The sequence below is a fragment of the Eretmochelys imbricata genome, chromosome 3 (assembly GCF_965152235.1).
Source record: "Eretmochelys imbricata isolate rEreImb1 chromosome 3, rEreImb1.hap1, whole genome shotgun sequence".
Classification (NCBI taxonomy): Eukaryota; Metazoa; Chordata; order Testudines; family Cheloniidae; genus Eretmochelys; species Eretmochelys imbricata.
Window position 1 is genome coordinate 60,045,030 of NC_135574.1, and position 24,682 is coordinate 60,069,711.

General features: G+C 47.3%; 1 protein-coding gene across 6 annotated transcripts in view; it reads left to right on the forward strand.

The window, feature by feature from the left end:
• Window positions 1–24,682, forward strand: part of SENP6 (SUMO specific peptidase 6) — a 164,577-nt gene that overhangs the window by 73,490 nt on the left and 66,405 nt on the right. For 4 of the 6 annotated variants that reach the window (XM_077812718.1, XM_077812712.1, XM_077812713.1 and 1 more), the window contains one exon: window positions 12,350–12,495. In XM_077812718.1, coding sequence (XP_077668844.1) covers window positions 12,350–12,495 — 146 coding nt within the window. The remainder of the gene's footprint in view (window positions 1–12,349; window positions 12,496–24,682) is intronic. The other 2 variants (XM_077812714.1, XM_077812716.1) reach the window with 1 other exon arrangement.

The following is a 24,682-nucleotide window of genomic DNA, read 5'->3' on the forward strand; positions in this document are numbered from 1 at the left end:
GGACCGCTGTGATCATCTAGTTTGACCTCAAACATAACTCGGACCATAGAACTTTCTCAAAATAATTTGTTTGAACTATAGCATATGGTTTAGAAAAAACATCCAGTGATGGCTTTGAAATTTTCCCGTAACAGAGAATCCATCACAATCTCTGGTAATCAGTTTTAGTGATTAATTATCATCATGGTTAAAAATTTACAACTTATTTCCATTTTGAATTCCTCTAGCTTCAACTTCTAATGATTGGATCTTTTTTATACCTTTTCCTGTTAGATTGAAGAGGCCATTATCATAAATTTTGATGAGATCATCCCTTAACCGTTTTTGTTTCTGTTTTTTGTTTTTTCTTGTTTTTTCTTTTAAGCAAAATAGACTCAGGGAGCTCAGCCACCATAAGGCCAGTTTTCCAATCCTTTAATCATTCTCATGACTCTTCTTTGAACCCTCTCCAATTTATCAACATTCGTCTTGAATTGTGGACAGAAGAAATGGACACGCTGTTGCTGCAGAGGTCTCAGTGTTGCAGCAGTACCAAAATACAGAGGTAATATAACCTCTGTTCCTACGCAAGATTCCCTTGTTTATACATCCCAGGATTGTATTGCCCAGAGGCGCCAACTGCTTAATGTGCTGGGGGGTGCTCTGCTTTACCCCCACTCCACCCCTTCCCCCAAGGTCCACCCTGCCTCTTCCCACCCCGTTTGCCCCCTCCCCTGAGTTTGCCCCATCCTTGCACCTCTTGCCCTTGCATCTGAAAAGAGAAAAGGAAGGAGGGGGATGGGAAAACTTTCTCACAGCAGGCAGCTGACATGCCAGAAAACGTCTGTACCTACTGCGGGCTGATCTGTGGTTCCAGGAACAGACTCCTGAGTCATCTCGGAACCCATACGTAAATCTGTGGTAGAGATCACCCTCAAACTGAGGGATTGACGATTATGACAACTGCATTACAAACATGACAGACAAGGCCCCCATCCACTTGGTATGGACACCCTTGGGTTACACCACCCATACCCTTCACATCACCCCAGTGGTGGTATTGTTACCCTTGGGCAGCCCATAGACCCAGTTCTCTAAGACCTCGAGAGTCTTCCTCTATCCCCCTGGAAGACAATCTCCCTCAGCTTCCCTTTCTAGATCCTTTGATCCTTGAGAGGAGACCTTTGGGGAGCAGGAGGCAAGACTGGATAAAGAAATTACTCCAGCAACACACACTTCATCGTCCTGTCCAGATGAAACTGATGCCTCCTCAACCGTCTGTGACAGACAAATTCAAACAATTTCAAGACCTCACCAACAGAGTGGTGGACTTACTTCAGATCCCCCTTGTATTGCACTCCCGATCAACAAGGCCTTACTAGACCCAGCCAAAATCATCTGGCAAACACTGGCCATGACAACATCCACATGCAAAAGGGCAGACAAAAAATACTTATGTCACCTCTAAAGGTGTGGACTTTCTTTTTTCCCTTCCATCACCAAACTCCCTTGTGGTAGAGGCTGTAAATGAATGTGGCAGACAGCTAAACCAACACCCTATGATAAGGGTTGGAAAAGACTGGACTTATTTGGCAGGAAATCGTACTCATCAGCAACCCTGCAGTTCAGGATTTCAAATTATCAGGCCTTGATGGTGAAATAGAATCACATCAATTATGGAAAACTCAGTGCCTTTATTGATCATCTACCAAATGATCAAAGAGAGCAGTTCCAAGCCATCAGTGCCAAGGGCCAGCTTCTGGCAAGGACAGCAGTACAGACTGCATTAGATTGCATGGATACAGCTGCCTGCTCCGTTATCAGTGGTGGCAGTAACGAGATCTTCATGGCTTTACCTTTCCTGTTTCCCAAAAGAAGTCCAAATGACAGTGGAAGACCTTCCATTTGAAGGATCCAAACTGTTTGTGGACAAGACAGATCCTTCATTCCACACACACAAGGACTCAGGCCACATTTCAATCTGGGGGGATCTATATGTACAGAAAAGAAAGTACAGCAAATTGCAAACATCACAAGGATCCTAACCAGCCCAGTTCCAATCACCCCAGCAGAAAAGACCACAGATTCCAAAACAAAAGTAGACAGCCCCCCCAAACTTCAATTTTACAGCCCTCAACATTGAAATGTCAATTTGGAGACATTGGTCGAGGCCCCAAACTATCATTCTTGCTATCAATTGCTGCAAAACTCAAACTATCTACATCTCTTCGGACACCGCCTTGCTCTTTTTCAACAAAACTGGGAAAAAATAACAGACAAGTGGGTAGGGAGATTATCTCCAATGGTTATCCACTTTACCTGCCTCCCTCCCACCCATCTTCCCTCCCTATCCCTCTTCAGGGACCAATGTTACATCAGGAAATAAATTAATCTCCTAAACCTTGGTGCGATAGAACCAGTTCTCAGTCAACACAGAGGAACCGTTTTCTACTCCAAATACTTCTGATGCCAAAAAAGAACAGAGGATGGAGACCCATTCTGTATCTGAGATCACTAAACAAATACGTAAAGGCACAAAGATTTAAGATGGTTACATTAGCAGCAATAATTCCATCTCTGGACCAGAGAGACTGGTTCTTGGCCCTTGACCTACAAGATGCTTATTTTCATATTGAGATTCAACCATCCCACAGGAGGTTCCTGAGATTCATCTTGGGTCAAGACCATTTTCAATATGGGGAGCTTCCATTTGGCCTATCATCTGCACCCAGAGTATTCTTGAAGGTCCTATCTGTGAGAGCAGCCCATCTTCACAAATCAGGAATCATGATATATCTGTATCCAGGCACAATCCTTCAATGCCTTATTAGCCACGCAAAAGACTATGTATTCACGCAGTTGGGACTACAACTGAACATTAAAAATCGACTCTGACTCTAGTGCAACATCTAGAATTCATAGGAGGCTATCTTAGAATCATAGACTATCAGGGTTGGAAGGGACCTCAGGAGGTCATCTAGTCCAACCCCCTGCTCAAAAGCAGGACCCATCCCCAATTAAATCATCCCAGCCAGGACTTTGTCAAGCCTGACCTTAAAAACTTCTAAGGAAGGAGATTCCACCATCTTGATGTGGTGAAGTCCAAAGCCTTTCTCTCACTACACAGATTCAACACCCTAACTGTCTAACACAATTCAGATCAGCCCCCAGACCTTGGCCACACATTACTTTCAACTGCTCGGGCACATGGTGGCAGGCACCTTTACGATAAGTCTCACAAGGCTCCATATGCTTTTCCTTCAGGCATGGCTCAAAACAGTACACCAAACAGGGATAGATTGAACAAACTACTGTGGATGCCTTCGATAGTTGAAGACTCTCTTGAATGGTAGAAAGATCCCTAGAATACGTGCACAGGGCTCCCATTCATGCAGCAACCTCCAACATTGATACTGACAACAGATGCATCTTTATCATCTAGACAGTCACACAATTTAAGGCAAATGGTCCCCCTTACAAACTTATTGGAGCTCAGAGCAGTCAGGAATGCTTGTGCATATTTCCTACCATTGATCAAGGGGCAAATGTATAAAAGTCATGACAGCACAGCATGTGTGTTCTACATAAACCACCAGGAAAGAGCAAGATCACTATCCTTTTGCGCAGAGGCAGTGAAACTGTGGAATTGGTGCATTCAGCACAGCATCATAGCAGCAGCCTACCTGCTGGGTGTGCAGACTACCACAGCAGACACCCTTACCAGAACGTTCTTGCAGAAACACGAATAGGAAATGTACCCTGTTGTTCTCCACAACGTATTTTGGCATTGCGGAGTCCCAAAAATAGATTTATTTGTCACGACCAAGACCAAAAATTGCTCCCAGTACTTCTCCACAGCTGGTTTGGGACATCATTTGCTAGGAGATGCCTTAATCTTTCACTGGAACACAGGTTTCCTTTACACCTCTCCTCCAATTCCTGTCCTATCGAAGGTCATGCTCAAGATAGGATAAGAGCGAGCAAAAGTTATTCTTATAGTTCCCATGTGGCCAAGACAAACGTAGTTTGTCGGTTAGTTAGTGATTCGCCCGTCAATCACTAACTCGACTAACTCGGTTAGTTAGTGATTAGCCCGTCAATCACTCTTCAGCCCCTTCCTCATCTGCTCTCTCAGAACACTGAACAGATCCACCATCCCAATTTATAGGTTCTTTGACTGATTTGTCAATCATTTGAAAGCATAGAGGTGTCCTGTTCAGAGGATGTGTAAGAAGTGCTATTACATAACAGAAAAATGACTTGTTACAAGTATATGCAGACATGGAAAAGATTCCAGATCTTGTGTGGCTCAAAACACGTTATCACTGCATGCTCTCCCCTTTTGCTAGTACTAGACTATATCCTGGGTCTAAAAAAGTCAGGATTATCTCTAAATTCAGTAAAGGTATAACTCGCAACCATAACTGCCTTTTCATCATAATATAGATGGCTACTCCTTATTCACTCATCCTAAAACAAAAAGATTCCTCAAGAGTCTGGGTAATTTCTTCCCACAACTCAGATATCCTACACCAACATGGGACCTTAATCTGATCCTTAAGTGCTTTACGAAGCCTCATTTTGAACCCACAGTAACATGCTTGCTTATATATCTAACTACGAAAATAGCATTCCTAATAGCCGCCACCTTGTCTCAGCTATTTGGGGAATGGCAACCCACCTTTCACAATTTTTTTTATAGTGTTAAGGTCACACTGAGACCACACCCAAAGTTGGTCCCAAAATATTCCCTGCTTTCCATATCAACAAACTTATTCACATCCCAACTTTCTTGCCAAAGCCACACCATGATAAAAGAGAAGCAATATTACATACGCTCTATCAGGAGAGCTTTAGTATTCTATTTGGATAAAACAAAAAACTTCAGAAAATCTCCTAGACTGTTCTTTTTAATTGCAGAGAAGTCTAAAGCAGGGGTGGCCAACCTGAGCTTGAGAAGGAGTCAGAACTTACCAGTGTACATTGCCAAAGAGCCACAGTAATATGTCAGCAGCCCCCCCATCAGCTCCCCTCCCCAGTGCCTCCCATCCACTGATCAGCGCCTCTCGCTTTCTCCCCACACCTCCTGATCAGCTGTCTCATGGTGTGCAGGAGGCTGTGGGGAGGAGTGAGGGCATGGCAGGCTCAGGGGAGGGGGCAGGAAGGGGTGGAGTGGGGGCAGGGCCTATGGCAGAGCCAAGAGTTGAGCAGTGAGCACCACACGGCACACTGGAAAGTTGACACCTGTAGCTCCAGCCCCAGAGTCGGCACCTATACAAGGAGCCACATATTAACTTCTGAAGAGCCACATGTAGCTCTGGAGCCACAGGTTGGCCACCCCTGGTCTAAAGGATCCTCAATCGCATATCAAAGGCTTTCTAGATCAGGGGTGGGCAAACTTTTTGGCCTGAGGGCCACGTCGGGGTTCTGAAACTGTATGGAGGGCTGGGTAGGGAAGGCTGTACCTCCCCAAACAGCTTGGCCCCTGCCCCTTATCTGCCCCCTCCCACTTCCCGCCCCCTGACTGCCCCCCTAAGAACTCCTGACATAGCCAACCCCCCTGACCGCCCCCTCCTGGGACCCCCCCGCCTCTAACCGCCCCCCCAGGACCTCCTATCCAACCCCCCATCCCCTGACTGCCCTGCCCCCTATCCACACCCTCGCCCCCGACAGGCCCCCCAGGACTCCCACGCCTGTCCATCCCCCCCGCTACCTGTCTCCTGACAGCCCCTCGACCCCATCCAACCGCCCCCTGTCCCCTGACTTCCCTTCGGGGACCCCTGCCCCTTATCCAACCCCCCGGCTCTGCGCCTTCTTACCATGCTGCTCAGAGCAGCAGGACTGGCAGCTGCGCTACCCGACTGGAGCCAGCCACGCCGCTGCGCTTCCCGGCACAGCGCTCTGAGGCTGTGGAGGAGGGGGGACAGCAGGGGAGGGACCAGGGGCTAGCCTCTCCGGCCAAGAGCTCAAGGGCCGGGCAGGATGGTCCCATGGGCCAGATGTGGCCCACAGGCTGTAGTTTGCCCACCTCTGCTTTAGATGTATATTGAACTGCATTATATATTGCTATTATACCCTCAATCTTCAACTTCCATCTGCAGTTCAAACTCATTCCACTAGATCCATTTCCATTGCTATAGCCTTCATGTAAAACGGTCCCATCACAGAAATATGCAGAGCAGCAACTTGGACATCTGTTTATACTTTTGCGGAATATTCTGTGATCACCTATGACTTGACATCAGATTCTATGTTTGGATCCATGGTTTTTATCATCAGTACTAGACTCTACTTTGAAGCCGCAACCCTCCATTGGGATACTGCTGTAGAGTCCCCTAAAGTGGAGCACCTGTAGGGACATTGCTCAGAGAAGAGGAGGTTACTTACCTTGTGCAGTGACTGTGGTTATTCGAGATGCATGTCCCTTTGGGTGCTTCATGACTCACCTTCTTCCCACACCCCAACGCTATCTACTTCAGAGCTCTTAATAAGAGAAGGAACTGAAGACTGCCTGCCTGCTCAGTACTAGATAACCTCGAGGCAAGGCATGAGACCGGGACAGCACATGTACGGTCCAAACAAACATGGCTACCTAAAATCTCTGAGGAGAGGCATAGGGACTTGGATACACCTATTAGTGGGACAACTCTAGAGAAACTAGTTACTGCACAAGGTGAGTAACCCCTTCTTTCCCTCTCCTGTTCAGCCGTCTATGCTACCTCTTATCTCAAACACTGTGGGCAACACTATCATCCTGCCCGTCGCTCAGTCCCATAACCTGGGTGTCATCTTTGACTCGGACCTGGACCTACCCATGCTGTCTAAATCTTGCCGATACTTTCTGCATAACATCTTTAAAATACAGCCTTTCCTATTATTCCTCAGTTCTGAAACTGTTGTCCAGGCTATTACCTCATCTCTTAATTACTGCAATTTTTTTCTTTGGCCTTGACAAATGCAGTCTTGCCCCAGTCATATCCATTCAAATGCTGTTGCAAAGGTTATTGTCCTAGCCCAGCGGTTTTCAAACTTCATTGCACCATGACTCCCTTCTGACAACAAAAATTACTACATGACCCCAGGAGGGGGTACTGAAGCCTGAGCCCACCTATGTGGGGGGGCCAAAGCCCAAGTCCTACCGCCCTGGGTGGGCGAGCTGGCCAAAGCTGAAAACCAAGGGCTTCAGCCTGGGGCAAGGGGCTTGTAACCTGAGCCCAGCCACCCAGAACTTACAATCTCTGGCTTCGGCCCGAGGCAGTGGGGATTGGGTGTTGGCCCTGGGCCCCAGCAAATCTAACGCCAGCCCTGGCAACCCCATTAAAACAAGGCCGTGACCAACTTTGGGGTCCTGACCCATAGTTTGAGAATCATTGTCCTAGCCCATTGCTTTGGCCATGTCACCCCTCTCTATGCATCCCTCCATCAGCTTCCCCCTCTATTGCATCAAATATAAGCCACTTGTCTTCACTTTGAAGGGTGGGGACAGGCTATGAGGGGCCTATCTATCACATCTTATTCACTGTTAAGAGGTTGATGCCCACCTCCAGTCAGCCAATAATGCCAGTCTCTATCGCCCAGTCATTAAATTTTCAAACAAGCTTTGTGCTTTCTCTGTACTGCCCCTCGTGCTTAGGAGGAGCTCCCCATGAACACCTGTAAAGCTAACTCATCCTCATTCAAGCCTTCCTTAAAATTACAAAAAAAAATTAACAGTTAGGCTGTTGGTGTGCTGAGATTTCTGCCTACCATGCTGATCGGTATTGTTTCCTTGTAGACCCCTGTTGGCCTGTCTTCTGTCTCTTTTCTTACATTATAAGCTCTCTGGGGCAGGGATCATCTTTTTTTTGTTCTGTTTTATATAGTACTTAGGTCTGTGGGCTTCTGGTCCAAGTCCAGGACTCATAAGTAATGTGGTAATACAAATATATAATAATGGTGTATTGAAAGTATTGAGTTTCCTTGGTAGGGATCCAGATGATCAAAAGAGAACCTGAGATAATGTTTTTTACCCAATCAACGGTGTCCTAATGATTCTGCTGCAATTTATTTCTCATTTTATGTTAGTATTAACTGAAATATGTAACCATTTTTAACTTTAAATTCTGTATATGAATAGAACCTCTTCAAGTCTAATTATTTCTTGAGTGAAAATAGATCCTTCTCTAAATGTAAGAGTCAGTGATCCTTGTAGTTGTCAGGGAGATGCAGGTGGGAGGGAGAATGGGACAATCAATACGTTGTTTAAATGGCATGTATATCTATTTTAAATAGTGTAGCCCTAAAAGGAAGTTCTAATGTAAAATAAAATATTATAATTAAATGTAGTTTGCACATTTTTATTAAAAATCTTTAAATGAGAAGCCACTATTTTTACAACAGGTTTCAGACTAGCAGCCGTGTTAGTCTGTATTCGCAAAAAGAAAAGGAGTACTAGTGGCCCCTTAGAGACTAACCAATTTATTTGAGCATAAGCTTTCGTGAGCTACAGCTCACTTCACTGGATGCATCTGATGAAGTGAGCTGTAGCTCATGCAAGCTTAAGCTCAAATAAATTGGTTAGTCTCTAATGTGCCACAAGTACTCCTTTTATTTTTACAACATTGTGCAAAGTATCCCTAAAAAGAATAGCCTATCTGAAAACATTGTAAATTAGGGCTTTTTTTGCATTAAGGATTTTTTTGAACCAGTGTAGCTATGCTGGTGCAGCTCCCCCAGTATAGATGAGCTCCACCATTGTAAAGTAGGGCTTGCGCAGGAATAGCTTATACCAGCGTATTACATGTACACTGGGTTTGTACCAGTGGAAAAACTCCCTATTAAGACAAACCCTTGCTATTCCACAATTGTTCCGAGTAAGTGCTCCAATTAGCAAATTTCCTATGGAAATCACCGCCACCTCCTTGGCTGGCCTTGCCTTTCCTCATTTCGGAGGTTGTGTTGGCTCTGAGCTTTTCATGGTAAAGCAGAAGCTATAGGAGTCCTGTACTACTTCCTTTTCTTTATTCCTGGCAGAGTTTCCATTGCCAGAGACTGGGTTCTTCTGGTGTGGAGTGAAGTTAGCAAGGTGTTTTAAGACAAGGTCGCCTGCTAGGAAATAACATTACAATTACAGATTTCACTGAGGCACACCTTAGCTCCCTTAATAAAATGGGAGTCGGCAAATGGTGGCTGATTTCTAAAACAAAAAGTTCAACATTTTTCTTTTGGTGTGCGTTTTTTATCCTTTATTTAGAAGATCATTAGTAGGGCCCTACCAAATTCACTGCCATGAAAAACGCATCATGGACCGTGAAATCTGGTCCCTCCCCGTGAAATCTAGTCTTTGTGTGCTTTTACCCTATAGTATACGGTTTTCATGAGGGAGACCAGTGTTTCTGAAATCGAAGGTCCAGGTCCAAAAGGGAGTTGTAGTGGGGGGTCACACTATTATTTTAGGGGGGTTGCAGTATTGCCATCCTTACTTTTTCAGAGCTGGGTGGCCGGACAGCGATGACTGTTGGCCAGGCGCCCAGCTCTGAAGGCAGCACCCTGTCAGCAGCAGAGCAGGAGTAAGGGTGGCAATACCGTAGCATGCCATCCTTCTGCACTGCTGCTGCTGGCGGTGGCTCTGGTTTCAGAGCTGGGTTCCTAGCCAGCAGCCGCCACTCTCCAGCTGCTCAGCTCTAAGGGCAGCACTGCCGCCAACAGCAGTGCAGAAGTAAGGGTAGCAGTAACACCCTCCGGTCCCTCCAACTCCTGTTTGGGTCAGGACCCCTATAATTGCAACACTGTGAAATTTTCAGATTTAAATAGCTGAAATCATGAAATTTACAATTTTAAAAATCCTATGAAATTGACCAAAATGGACCATGAATTTGGTAGGACCCTAATCATTTGCTATTCCTCTATGTAGTTGGAACTTGATTGGGTACTATGTCTATTGGTTACAGTGGTTTTTAACTTTTACTTAACTAGCAAAGTTGTCACTTAACCATTCATATGTGATTTATCATGCCATTCAGCCATATCTACATGGCTGAATGGCATGATAAAAGACTATTACACAAACATCATAATATGTTGGGGAGAACAATAAAAAAAGAGACATAAACAAATAGTCAAAAAAGGGAAGGTGGAGATGGGGAGGAAGAAAGGGAAAAAGCTGATAGCTCAAAGAATACCAGACTTTCTTTCCACCTGATCTATCTCAGCATTCTTTATCCAAATGTATCAAGAAATGGAGTCTAGATGTCTTCAAATTCATATAATTGCTCTCCATGTCTATATGCTCTTCTTTCTTTCACTGCTAACTCATACAGGTCCAAATGGCATTGCTATATTCTGGGCATAAGCCTACTTCTCCATTTTTGTAAAATTATGCAGTTGTAGTCATTACAGTCCTCAAGAACCCAAGTTTTTGTGATGGAGTTACTCCCAGTGTAGTAGGTACAGAACCTACGATATAACTTCCAGCTAAGATTTGGTTGATGAAACCAAGCACTATTTTCACTCTTGTGCCCACCTCTTTCCACAGCTGCCTGACTGTTGGACAGTCCCATGGCATATGTATCAGGGTTCCTTTTTCTTTATTACAGTACCAACAAACATCAGAGGACAAGACTCTTATCTTGCTCAACCTTTGTGGCATCGACAATATTTTGAATAGAATCTTTTGCTGTATCGGGTGTAGCCTGAGATCCACAGAAGCATTTTTAACATATATGCCTGCCACCGGGGTTCTTTTATGGGCTGTGATAACTCCCCTTCCTACGTTTTCACAAGAACTCCAGACTGCTGGAATTTGTCTTTGTTAGTAAAGCATACATAGTGGACATAGGCTTGGGGAGATTACGAAGCATTTCCAAGGTCCCCAGTAGCTCTGGGGCCTGTGACAATCCTAGGGCATCCAGACCAAACTGGTACATTAGCAAGTGTGTTAGTTGTAAGGACGGCCACTCTACTGAGGGTGGCAGGTCATATGGTTTCTTTAGTGTTTAGAAAAGAGCCTTTATCTTTGACTAATTGGGAAATCTGTTTCATGCCCTTCCTCAGCTAGTTTTTTGTAATTATAGGTTTTTTTCCCCCCAGTTTGCAAGTTTGGGTTACACTTGATAGGTACTTTGTGGTGAGGATGAAATTGGTACCTCTTAGCTAGAATAGTCCAGACTGTCTTCGCAGCCACCACTGTAGGCACCTTATTTTTGTCCATTGGACAAAAGGAAGCTCCCAGGAGCTCCATAGGAGGAATTGGATGCATTAATACCCTTTCAGCTTCCTCCTCTATAGATATAAGTGTATTAGAATGCTGGAACCAGTTTGACATCTGTAACATGATAAAAGCACAATAGTAATTTTAAAGGTCTGGGAGCGCAAACCCACCTTTTGGCTATAGGGAGCTGGAATTAAAGTAATAGTCCTGGGCATTGATTGACTGGGGACCCACAGAAGGGCTCTAACAATGTTGTTAAATTTTTCTAAAATTAGACAGAGGGATATAGATAGAATATAGAGTAGTCTAGGCAGAATATTCATTTTTATTGTACTAACCATTCCCTACAGGCTCAGGCAGAGTGGATGCCACCTATTTATATAACTAGTTATTTGACAGAGTACGGATTCTAAACTACTGAAGATAAATGTATTAATGTTTCTTGGTACTTATATATTGAGGTATACCTCTCCCCCGATATAACGCTGTCCTACCAAAAATCTCAGCACGTTATAGGTGAAATCTCGTTATATCGAACTTGCTTTGATCCACCGGAGGGCGCAGCCCCGCCCCACCGGAGCACTGCTTTACCGCTTTATATCCGAATTCGTATTATATTGGATCGCGTTATATCGGGATAGAGGTGTACTTAATTGCATCAGTTTGCCTATGGAAAAAGCCCAACTACATGACAGCAGAGAAATGGTTCTGATTTTTCCCAATTTATTTTGGAACCAAATATTGCTCTGAATTTTTGAATTAATGATAGAAAGGTTGGAATAGTGGTTTCTGGTTTTCGATGTATGGAAAGGGGTATTGTCTGCATATAACATCAATTTATACTCCATGGAACCAAGTTGTATGCCTCAGATATCATAATGATCTTGTACAACTATTGCCAGGGGCTCAAGAGCCAAATAAAAAAGTTAAATGGGGCCAGCAAACACCATTTTCTAGTACCCCAGAAGAGGCAGAAGAGGTCACATTGTTGGTTGTGATATGGGGGGCTAGGTAAGAATATAACAGTTGGATCCAGGAACTAAATATGGGTTCCAATCCAAATTTTTCTACGGTGTAAAACATATACCTCCAGCACACTCCTGTCAAAAGTGTTTTCTGCATCTAAAGCTAATACACTGATTTCTGTGTTAATTTATTTGATTTTTTTTTTCCGCCCCATAGAAAGTATAATGGAGAACACAGAAGAGTCAGGATCAGAATCGGAATCTGAAATTAAGAGGAAGGTACAACAGAAACGTCACTGCAGTTCATGTCAATCTGATTTGCCTCTTTCTTCTGCTACAAAAAACTGTTTAACCCACTTAGAGGTGGGTTAGATACAAAATGAAAAGTTCTATTTTAACTTCAGAAACGAGTAGCATTAGTAAGACACAGCTCAAGTTTCGGAGTGGAAATAGTTAGTTTTAAAAGTGTTTGTAACTGAGAAGGGAATGATTTGGTGATTTTAAATGTGTTTATCTACCACTCTGATACATCCAAATTGTAAAGGGTCAATATTGGTACTGTGTATACCTTTATAATATTTATTTCTTCAAGTGATGATCCCTGTTTTATTCCGTGGAGGCTAATATGCTTGTGTCATGCATCTGGAGATTTTGAAAGTAGTAGTGTCAGTTGGTCTGAAACTGCACCCTGGATCTGCGCATGCACCCTTGATTTCGTTTGAGGTGATAAAGGGCAGGGCAGACCGACTGCCCTCAGTTCCTTCTCACTGCCACGAGGTAGGACTTGGAGCCTCAATTGTTTTCTCATCTCTTGGAATGTACTTTCTAAAACACAGAAAAAGACTCTTATTCTTGTATATAGTTAGCATGTTGGTCAACAATGCTATTCTCCAACAGGCCCATGCTGTCTGGCATACTCTAGCCACTTGTTCACCCACCTCAAAAGGGGGTGGAAAAGAAATGCTATTTATTGGTGAAGGGAGCTGAGTTTTTCTTACCCAACCCCCCAATTTCCTGGTTATTCAAGCAGGCACGGAACAGGCCAGGCAACATCATTTGTGTTCTACCCCAACTGACAAGGAGGGTAGGAGATTGGACCTCGTAGGTTGTAAGGTCTTTTCTTAAGCCAGCCTTCAGTTTTGGCTCTCCAGTTACCTTGCTTTACCAGCAAAATATGACTTTCTGAACTATGACCAGTTAGTTGACTTTGCTGACAAACTTCCCCAGGAGGACCTTGCCCAATACCATACTATCTTAGAGGAAGGTAAATTGGTTGCCAGGACGATGTTCCAGGCCGTGGTGGATTTGGTGGACACATCTTCACGCTCTGTGGTCGCAGGGATCATCATGAGAACAGAATCCTGGTTGCATTTGTCTGGGAGGTGCAGAATAGAATCATAGAATCATAGAATATCAGGGTTGGAAGGGACCCCTGAAGGTCATCTAGTCCAACCCCCTGCTCGAAGCAGGACCAATTCCCAGTTAAATCATCCCAGCCAGGGCTTTGTCAAGCCTGACCTTAAAAACTTCCAAGGAAGGAGATTCCACCACCTCCCTAGGCAACGCATTCCAGTGTTTCACCACCCTCTTAGTGAAAAAGTTTTTCCTAATATCCAATCTAAACCTCCCCCACTGCAACTTGAGGCCATTACTCCTCGTTCTGTCATCTGCTACCATTGAGAACAGTCTAGAGCCATCTTCTTTGGAACCCCCTTTCAGGTAGTTGAAAGCAGCTATCAAATCCCCCCTCATTCTTCTCTTCTGCAGGCTAAACAATCCCAGCTCCCTCAGCCTCTCCTCATAAGTCATGTGTTCTAGACCCCTAATCATTTTTGTTGCCCTTCGCTGGACTCTCTCCAATTTATCCACATCCTTCTTGTAGTGTGGGGCCCAAAACTGGACACAGTACTCCAGATGAGGCCTCACCAATGTCGAATAGAGGGGGACGATCACGTCCCTCGATCTGCTCGCTATGCCCCTACGTATACATCCCAAAATGCCATTGGCCTTCTTGGCAACAAGGGCACACTGCTGACTCATATCCAGCTTCTCGTCCACTGTCACCCCTAGGTCCTTTTCCGCAGAACTGCTGCCTAGCCATTCGGTCCCTAGTCTGTAGCGGTGCATTGGATTCTTCCGTCCTAAGTGCAGGACCCTGCACTTATCCTTATTGAACCTCATCAGATTTCTTTTGGCCCAATCCTCCAATTTGTCTAGGTCCTTCTGTATCCTATCCCTCCCCTCCAGCGTATCTACCACTCCTCCCAGTTTAGTATCGTCCGCAAATTTGCTGAGAGTGCAATCCACACCATCCTCCAGATCATTTATGAAGATATTGAACAAAACCGGCCCCAGGACCGACCCCTGGGGCACTCCACTTGACACCGGCTGCCAACTAGACATGGAGCCATTGATCACTACCCGTTGAGCCCGACAATCTAGCCAGCTTTCTACCCACCCTATAGTGCATTCATCCAGCCCATACTTCCTTAACTTGCTGACAAGAATACTGTGGGAGACCTTGTCAAAAGCTTTGCTAAAGTCAAGAAACAATACATCCACTGCTTTCCCTTCATCCACAGAACCAGTAATCTCATGATACAAGGCGATTAGATTAGTCAGGCATGACCTTCCCTTGGTGAATCCATGCTGGCTGTTCCTGATCACTTTCCTCTCATGCAAGTACTTCAAGATTGATTCTTTGAGGACCTGCTCCATGATTTTTCCAGGGACTGAGGTGAGGCTGACTGGCCTGTAGTTCCCAGGATCCTCCTTCTTCCCTTTTTTAAAGATTGGCACTACATTAGCCTTTTTCCAGTCATCCGGGACTTCCCCGGTTCGCCACGAGTTTTCAAAGATAATGGCCAATGGCTCTGCAATCACAGCCGCCAATTCCTTCAGCACTCTCGGATGCAACTCGTCCGGCCCCATGGACTTGTGCACGTCCAGCTTTTCTAAATAGTCCCTAACCACCTCTATCTCCACAGAGGGCTGGCCATCTCTTCCCCATTTTGTGATGCCCAGCGTAGCAGTCTGGGAGCTGACCTTGTTAGTGAAAACAGAGGCAAAAAAAGCATTGAGTACATTAGCTTTTTCCACATCCTCTGTCACTAGGTTGCCTCCCTCATTCAGTAAGGGGCCCACACTTTCCTTGGCTTTCTTCTTGTTGCCAACATACCTGAAGAAACCCTTCTTGTTACTCTTGACATCTCTCGCTAGCTGCAGCTCCAGGTGCGATTGACTATACCATTGACGATCTCCCTTTCAATGACTCTGTCCTCTTCAACCCAAAGACTGATGATTCCCTGCACTCCCTCAAGGACTCCAGAGCTACTCTGTAGTCACTGGGGGTGTGTGTATACACATACACACCAGCACCCAAATGCAAGTTCTACCACCCACCCCTTGCACAACAGTTCAGAACTCCTCAATTTTTTCAGCAACCCTACGAGCCCCCTCTTAAGAATTAGAAAATCCAACAATCCCATCCACCTGGTCCGTCAGCGCAGACTTCAACACTGTGTACTCAGTCTTTGCATAAGTGATATTTCTGAGTGCATTTAGAGAGCCAACAACCACCTTGCATTCCACTTTACATACAACCCACTCCTTTTGGGGAATGTCTAGCACTCTTTCTACCAGCCTGAAGTGTGATAATGGACAATTGGGTTCTGGATGCCATTTGACATAGCTATGTGATCAAGTTCATGATACTACCTCATCCACATCACCCGTCCTGTCTCTGGGACCGCTCTCATGACAGTATCCTCGCCCTCGAGATAGATGCCCTCCTTCAAAGGGGAGCAACAGAACCTGTTCCCATGGCCTTTCGAGGCACCGGGTTCTATTCCACTTATTTCCTGGTACCTAAGAAAAAAGGAGGATGGAGATCAATCCTAGATCTGTCATCTCACCCACTTCAAACGTGGGCCAAAGTTTTCTATGGTCATTCTTGCAACCAATTATACGCTCACTAGAAAAAGGCACGTGGGTTACAGCTTTCGATTTGCAAGACGCTTACTTCCACATATTCATCCTACTCACAGATGGTTCTTGAGATTCGTGGTAGGCTCTCGACACTTCCAATACAGTGTTCTACTATTTGGACTCGTCACTGCTCCATGGGTCTTCAGCAAGGTTTTCTCTGTAGTGGTGGCCCACCTCCAGCAGTGAGGGATCCTTAGAGTATGTCTACACTTGCCGGTAGATTGGCCCTGCTGCAGTCGATGCAGCAAGTGTCGATTTTAGCGGGTCTGGTGAAAACACGCTAAATCGATGGGAGAGCACTCGCCAATTGATTTTATGTACTTCACCTCCCCAAGAAGCATAAGGGAAGTCAACAGGAGACACTCTCCCATTGACACAGCGCCATGTAGCTATCGCGTTAAGTGGATCTAACAAAGTCTGCTTCAGTTACGTTATTTACGTCACTGAAGTTGCGTAAGTTAGCTAGATTTACCGTGGTAGTGTAGACCAGCCCTTATATTCCCCTACCTCGATGACTGGCTGCTAGCAGCATGATCCAAACAGGAGGCTCAAGCATCTACCTCCTTGCTCCTTCTACTGCTCTCCTCCCTGGGGCTGAGCATAAATGAGAAAAAATTGACATTAGACCCCACACAGTCCTTAGAGTTCATTGGGCCATGCATCAGTGCGGTCTCTGCATGTGCTTACCCTACCAGAGGACAGATTCCAGACCCTGCTAGAACTGATTACTATGGTGACTTCCAGTCCTTCTGTTCCTGCCAGAATTTGCTTTTCCCTTTTTGGCTACATGGCAATGTGCACGTATATCGCCTCCTTTGCTTGTCCCTGCTTCCGCTGCCCACAGCTGTGCCTACAGAGAGCCTGTTCTCCTACGAACCATTCCATGGACCTTCTACTGATTGTCCCATTCTCTGTCCCCTTCCCCCACCCAAGTTTCTCTCCTTGTTTTCAGTGGTGGAAAAACTAGTTCAAGTTTGCACCAGGATACCCTTCCTTCAGTCTTCCCCATGCACAATGATCATTACAGATGCATCGCTCAGCACATGGGCTAGCACCTGACGCAAGGAACTTGGACTGCTCAGGAATCTAGCATGCACTCGGGGCAGCAAGGAGAGTGTGTTGTGCATGTCTCCTGTCTGTCTACTCCCATCGTGGTGTTATCATGTTAAACGACACCACCACCGTTTACTATTTAAACAAGCAAGGGGGCACAAAGTCGCCAGCACTTCTTGCGGAGGCGGTTCGCTTGTGGAACTGGGTGCATCACACACAATATCCTGTTGTCAGCAGCTTATCTTCCGAGGACTCAGAACATGATTGCAGACTCTCTTAGCAGGAAATTCGTGACCAACCACAATTGGGAACTCCTACAACTCTGTGGTCAATGACATTTTTTGACTGCTGGGGAACTCCAACCAGGGACCTCTTTTCCTCCCACACCAGCAGCAAATGCATACAGTACTGCTCCAGGGAAGGGCTCTGCGTATGTCCTAGTCATACCCTGGTTGAACCACATCAAATTATGCCTCTCTTCTTCTACCGCTTCTGTCCCTTATCCTCCTCAAGATCAGACTGGAGAGAGCAACGGTCATCCTGACCGCCCTGTTCTGTCCTCTTCAGTTCTCATTTTTTCTCCTCCAGATGTCAGCATGTCCTCCATTTCTGTTCCTGGGTTTTCTGGAATTGCTCATGCAACTCAACGGCAGGATCAGACACCCCTATCCACAGGCGCTGCTCTTTAGAGCTTGATTTTTTGGATGGGTATCTTCACTAGAACTGAAGTATTTTGTCAGCAGTACAAGATGTATTTTCAAGTAGCAGGAAAAAATCCACAAGACAGTCCAGTCGAGCCAAGTGGCAATATTTCACCTCCTAGGCCCAGCAGAAGGATCTTACTCCTGAGGCTGTGGATGTTCCTTTCCTTTTGGACTATCTCCTATCGCTGAAGGCGTTGGGACTTGCTCTCAACTCCGTCAATGTGCATGTAGTGGCCATTAGTGGTTTTCACCCCCACCTGTGGAGGAGACTTTTGTCTATATGCACCCCTTTATGCAAGGTTCTGGAAGGGTCTCTTATGAACTTATCCTCCCATTCAATCCATCGCTCCCGAGTAGGACTTCAACTTTGTCCTCACAGCATTGATGAAATTGTCCTTCAAACCTCTGGCCTCTTGCTCACTGTGTCTCCTCTCCTTCCTGGTAGGTATTACTTCTGTGAGAAGGGTAGGCAAACTGGGGGCCATGATGATGGACCCCCACCCCACTTTACCAAGTTCCATAAGATGCACCCCAAGATTCTGCCAAAGCAGTTCCTTGCTTTGACCTCAACCAAACCATTCGCTTACCTGCTTTCTTTCCAAAGCCGCACTCCTCCGAGGAGGAACAGTGCCTTCGCTTTCTCAACATCCAGAGGTCCCTGGCCTTTTACCTGCAGAGGATGAGGCCGTTCAGGAAGTCCCCTAGACTGTTTATTGGTGTAATGGAGCGGATTAAGGGGCGAGCCATCTCCCCTGAGCAGATTTCTAAGTGGGTTTCGATTATGTTCTATCGATTATCGGGACTGGCTCCACCCCTTGGGGTATGAGCCCACTCCACGAGAGCACAGACATCCACTATGGCCACGCTTAGCAACGTGCTGCTTACAGACATATGTAGGGCGGCCACATGGAGTTCAGTACATACCATTTCTTTCCATTACGGCTTGGTGCAAGACTCTGCGACAGATGCCTCATTTGGTGTGGCTGTTCTCTGCTGCACCGTTCTGTCATCTTCCTTCCACCTTCCTCCTAACTAGGTAATGTTTGTCTTTATTATATTCCACTGAGGGTGATTAACAATAACTCAAAGAAGAAGCGGTTACTTACATGTAACTGGAGATCCTTCGAGATGTGTGGTCCTTATCTATATTGTGATCCCACCTTCCTTCCCCTTGGTTCATGGTACAGAAGGAACTGAGGGTGCGGTCCATTCACCCCGCCCTTTATCGCTTTGGATGAAACCATGAGGCGGACTACATGCTTGGGCCAAACAACACTACTACTTTCAAAATCTCCAGCTCCAAATGCATGTTGCATGCGTATAATTCTCAGTGGAATAGAGATAGAGACCAGGGATCTCGAAGAACCTCCAGTTACAAGTAAGTAAGCTCCTCTTTCTGATGAGAGGTCATAGTCTAAATTATTTAAATCCTTTCCCATACTTTAACATCAGTTACATTTTGACAAACCCGAAAATGCCAGTAATTTACAATACTTGTTTGTGTTCCATATTAAATAATAGTAATATTTCAGTGTGTTAGTATTTTAAAACAAAAGGAATCTGGTAAACAAGAGTTACTTTTTAGTGTTTCAGACAGTAGAGAATAAAAGTTATTAATAAGATAGATAATGCCTTCCTTGAGATGGTAATTTTCCATAGATATTGATCTGTAATATAATAAAAATTAATCTGTTCTTTTTTGAGTGCTTGCTCATGTTGATTCCATTCCAGGTGTGTGTGCTCCCACGTCATGGCCATCGGAGACTTTTGCCTTAGCAGTACCCATAGGGCTGGCTGTCATGCCCTCTGGAGTGCCGCGCTCATGGTGCAGTATATCAGGTGCCCCCAGCCCTGTGCCCTCTCAGTTCCGTCTTACTGCCCGTGGTGGTCAGAGTGCCTTCCTTGCTCGTCAAGGAATTGCAGTTACTTCCTTTGGACTTGTGCCTTTTGGCTTTGTATATAGTTATCTTTAGTGTTAATTACCTGTTAATTGTGGTAGTTTAGTGTTAGTAGTTAGGTCCCAGCAGGGACTTTGTGCCCGGGTCTCCGGGCTTTAAGCCTTGCGACTCCTGTAACAGGCCTATGCCTGTTAGTGACCCGCACAGCATCTGTCTCAAGTGCCTGGGGGAAGCACATGTTAGAGTGGTGCCGCATTTGTAGGAACCTTAGGCCTTGCACGCAGAAGGAGAGAGACATTAGGCTTGGAGTCCGCCTTCCGCCTGGCATTCAAGTCATCTCGGCATGAGGCTCCCAGCACCTCGGCATTGGCCAAGTGCGCCATTGGCACTGGGGCCCTCCTGGCACCGCTCCACGTTGCTGGTGCCAAAAAAAAACAAGGGCCGAGTAGTATGGTTCCTAGGCATCAGCAAAGAAGGCTGTGAGCAAGGAGCTGGCCCCGAGCTACCTGCCTACACCAAAGCCCCACAGTTGGCCCTCCCCGGTCAGGACAGTCCGCTGACAAAAGGTCCTTTGTCTCCTGCGAGCGAGACTGGACCTACTCCCCTGCCGGCACGGACGCCTTTGAAGGCCCAGGTGTCAAAGGAGCACAGGCCTCTGCCCGCGCAACTAGCACCACAAGTGTTGCAGGCTTTGTCTAAGGCTCCCCAAGAGGGCAAGTTGGTCGATAAGGCTCCTCAGTGAGCAGAGGAGCGCTGCTGATCCCTTGAGACAAGGCATGCTCTCCACCTCAGCACAGTCAGTCGCCAATGCCATCGTCGAGATCGGCAAGGGCTTACCATCGGTCGCCGGCTCTGCAGTCATGGTCACCTCGTCTCAATGAAGCTCACTGGGAGGGAGGCGCCGGTCCCCATATTACTGATGCTGGTCACCATCCCAAAGATCATCGTCCTGGCGCCATTCCAGGTCACGGGCATCGTGGTAATGATCTCCTTCCCGCCTCCTCAGTACTGCACCTACTCACCGCACCATCGGCACCAGTCTCCTTGGGCTGGGCACAGTGTCTGGTTTCAGTGGTCTGTAGGCGGACCCAGGCCTCGTAAGCCTCTGTGGTCTCTGGAAGGGGGCTTCTCTGGTACCGAGGGCTGCTTCAGCCCGTCACCCCGGCCTCAGCAGTGGGACTGGGCATTGGAGCCAACATTGGTGCCAGCTAGTCTGTGGTCTGCTCAGTGGCAATGTTGGAACGCCTGGGGTGTTCTAGTCATGGCAATGCCCCTCTTGATTCACTCGTTGGCGGTTGCTGCTGTGGAGCAGCAGCTGCTGGCATTGTTGGCGCTGGGCCCGGCACCGGAGGAACACCCAGTGGCCGAACTTAAAGAGCCTGTGCCTACCCCCAAGCCATCCTCCCCAATGAAGGAGGAGGAATAGGTCCCCCCTCCACCCATACAGCCATCCTCGTCGTCCTGATGAAGCAGTCGCGGGCCCATGCAGCACGAGCGTGCCTGATCACTTTAAGGACCACCAGGCCTTGCTTCGGTGGGTAGCCGACAACCTGGGCTTACAAGTGGAAGAGATGGCTGAATAGGAGGACACTGTTCTGTCAGCCTCAACCCCCGCTCATATAGCGCTGCTAGTGCATGAAGGGGTTCTCAAAATTGCCAGAGCTATTTGGCAGATGTCCTTCTCCATCCCTCGTACATCAAAATGAGCTGAGAACAAGAACTTTGTTCCTGCCAAAAGTTTTGAATATCTTTATACCTCTCCCCCACCCTGGCTTGTTGGTGGTCTTAGAGGCCAATGAAAAGGAGAAGCAGGTGCACTTCAGTTCCACCCCAAAAAACAAGGAGGCCAAGCGGCTGAACTTGTTCGGAAGAAAAATTTATTCAACAGCAAGTCTACAGTTTCAGGTGGCAAACCACCAGGTCCTCCTGGGCCGCTATAACTTTAATTTATGGGACACTCTCCATAAATTTAAGGAGTCCCTCCTGCAGGAGCAGGCCCAGGAGTTTGGCACTCTCATGCAGGAGGACGCCTCAGCAGCCTGCTGCGCTGTGCAAATGATATGGGATGCAGTGGACCCAGAGTGGTGGCATCTGCAGTGGGGATGAGGTGCAGCTTCTGGATTCAAACCGCTGGACTCCCCCAGGAGATGCAAACTTCCATTCAGGACCTTCCCTTGGATGAACACGGTCTGTTTTCTGATCAAACGGATGTGAGGCTGCATGGAGTAAAGGACACCAAAGCAAACCTCTGTTCCCTGGACATCCACACGCCACAGTCAGTGCGTAAGACATTCCGGCCGCCTCCACCGCCAAGGTCTTGGCAACCTCTTTCTGGACGTACCAGGAGAAGGGGTAGGGACACCACCTTTGGTCGTCTCCACCCTTTTGCCTCCTGCTCACCCATGCAGCCTAGCCAGGCTAAACATACAACAGGGCAGAAGCGCCCATATTGATGGAGCAGTCGAGAGCGATGCCCAGGTCAATTTCCCGGATCCGCCACCTTTCATCAACCGCCTCTTCCAATACCACTTGACCTGGTTGAGGGGTACGTCGGACCATTGAGTCCTGGACATAATAGCTTGGGGCTATACTCTGCAATTTTTGGCTGCCCCTCCTTCCTGCCCGTTCACTTCCTTGTCCCTCATTAGGGACCCTTGTCACGAGGAACTCCTTGTTCAGGAAGTCGACAGCCTTCTGCGTCTGGGGGCCATGGAGGAAGTTCCTTGGGACATGAAAGGAAAGGGGTTTATTCTCGGTACTTCCTACTCCTAAAAGCCAAAGGGGGCCTCCTGCCTATCCTGGACCTGCGCCACCCCAACAACTCTCTCCAGAAATTGAAGTTTTACATGGTCTCCCGGGCCTTCTCCATCCCCTCCCTGGTTCTGGGAGACTGGTAGGCTGCTCTCGACTTAAAGGATGCTTACTTCCATATTTCTATATTCCAGGGGCACAGGCACTTCCTCCCTTTTGTGGTGGGAGCGCACCATTTCCAGTTCATGGTGCTGCCCTTTGGCCCCCAAGATGTTCATAAAGTGCATGGTGCCGGTAGCGGCTTACCTCACGTGTTGGGGGCGGGGGGTCCACCTGTTTCCGTACCTCGACCACTGGCTCATCAAAGGCAGGTCTCCGGATCAAGTGTGGGACAGCCTCGATCTTGTGTGTTCCACTTGCTGTGATCTGGGCCTGTTAATAAATATAGAAAAGTCCATGTTAGTGCCAGTCGAGCACATAGAGCTCATTGGAGATGTTTTAGACTTCATGTGGGCCAGGGCCTTCCTACCGGAAGCATGCTTTTGGGCCATGTCGGACCTGATCTCCCATATGAAGAACCACCTGCTTTCTGCGGCCTAGGCCTGCCTATGGCTGGTGGGTCATATGGCCGCATGCACATAATGTGATTAGCCATGCTTGGCTCCACCTATGGCCCCTACAAGCGTAGCTCGCCTCGGCCTATGTTTCCAACAGACACACCCTGAAATGGGTGGTCAGGGTACCGGACTGTGTCCTTTCTTCCCTTTAACTGGTGGCTAGATCCCCGATTGGTGATGCAGGGAATCCCCGTCGCTGACTCTGGTATCTGATGCCTCGGATCTGGATGGGGAGCCCATCTGGGAGAGCTCAGCACCCAGGGCCGCTGGCTCTGGGACGACCTAACCCTTCATATCCACGTCCAGGAGCTCAGAGCAATTTGTCTGGCCTGCCAGGCCTCCTTGCCCCACTAAAAGGCAAGGTAGTGCAGTCCTGACAGACAATACCGCTGTGATGTATTACATCAAAAGGCAGGGTGGGGCCAGGTCTTCGGCCCTTTGTCAGGAGGCCCTCAGCCTTTTGTGTGCAGCATGCCGTTCATCTGATGGCGGCCCACTTACCTGGTGCCAAGAACGTCATGGCAGATCGCCTCAGCAGAGCCTTCTCATCTCACCATGAACGGTCGCTCTATCCGGAGGTGGTCAGCCTGATCTTCCGCAGGTGGGGGAGTCCCCAAGTGGACCTGTTTGCTTCCAGGCAGAAGACCTGTTTGCTTCCAGGAAGTACCAAGTGTTCTGTTCCCTGCAGGGCAGGGACAAGGGATCCCTGTCAGATGCCTTCTTGATACATGGTAGGGAGCACTGATGTATGCCTTCCTGCCGGTGTCCCTAATTCACAGGGTCCTGATAAAAGTGAAGCAGAAGAGGATGAACATCATCCTCACAGCCTGGGGTGGCCTCACCAATGCTGGTTCGGCATGTTACTCAGTCTTTTGGCATCCACCCCGCTGCAGCTACCTCTTCAGGTGGATCTGTTGTCCTAGAACCACGGCACACTACTGCAGCTGAACCTGGCAGCGCTGCACCTGACAGCATGGCTACTGCATGGCTGAATGTGGATGAGCAAGCATGCTCTGCTGGGGTCCAACAGGTTTTGTTGAGCAGTAGGAAGCCTTTCACCAGGGTGACTTACCTGGCAAAGTGGAAATGATTCATGTGTTGGGCCTCGGATTGACCACTTCGGGCCTTGGAGGCCCCGCTGCACCATGTCCTGGACTATTTACTGCACCCTAGGGCCTGTGTCTCTCTTGGGTTAGAGTCCACCTGGTGGCCATTTCAGTGTTCCACTCTCTGTTTCAAGGCAGGTCGATCTTTGCCCATCCTATGATGGTGCGATTCTTAAAAGGCCTGGAGCACCTCTACCTGCACGTCGGAGACCCTGTCCTCCCTGAGGCCTGAATCTTGTGTTGTCAAGTCTCATGGGCCCTCCCTTTGAGCCCCTGGCTTCATGCTCCCTCCTGCTTCTCTCTTGGAAAGTTTATTTCTTGGTTGCCATAACTTTGGCCCTCTGTGTGTCTGAGATCAGGGCGCTCACTTTGGAGCCACCCTATGCAGTCTTCTACGAGGACAAAGTCCAGCTGCGTCCGTACCTGGCCTTCTT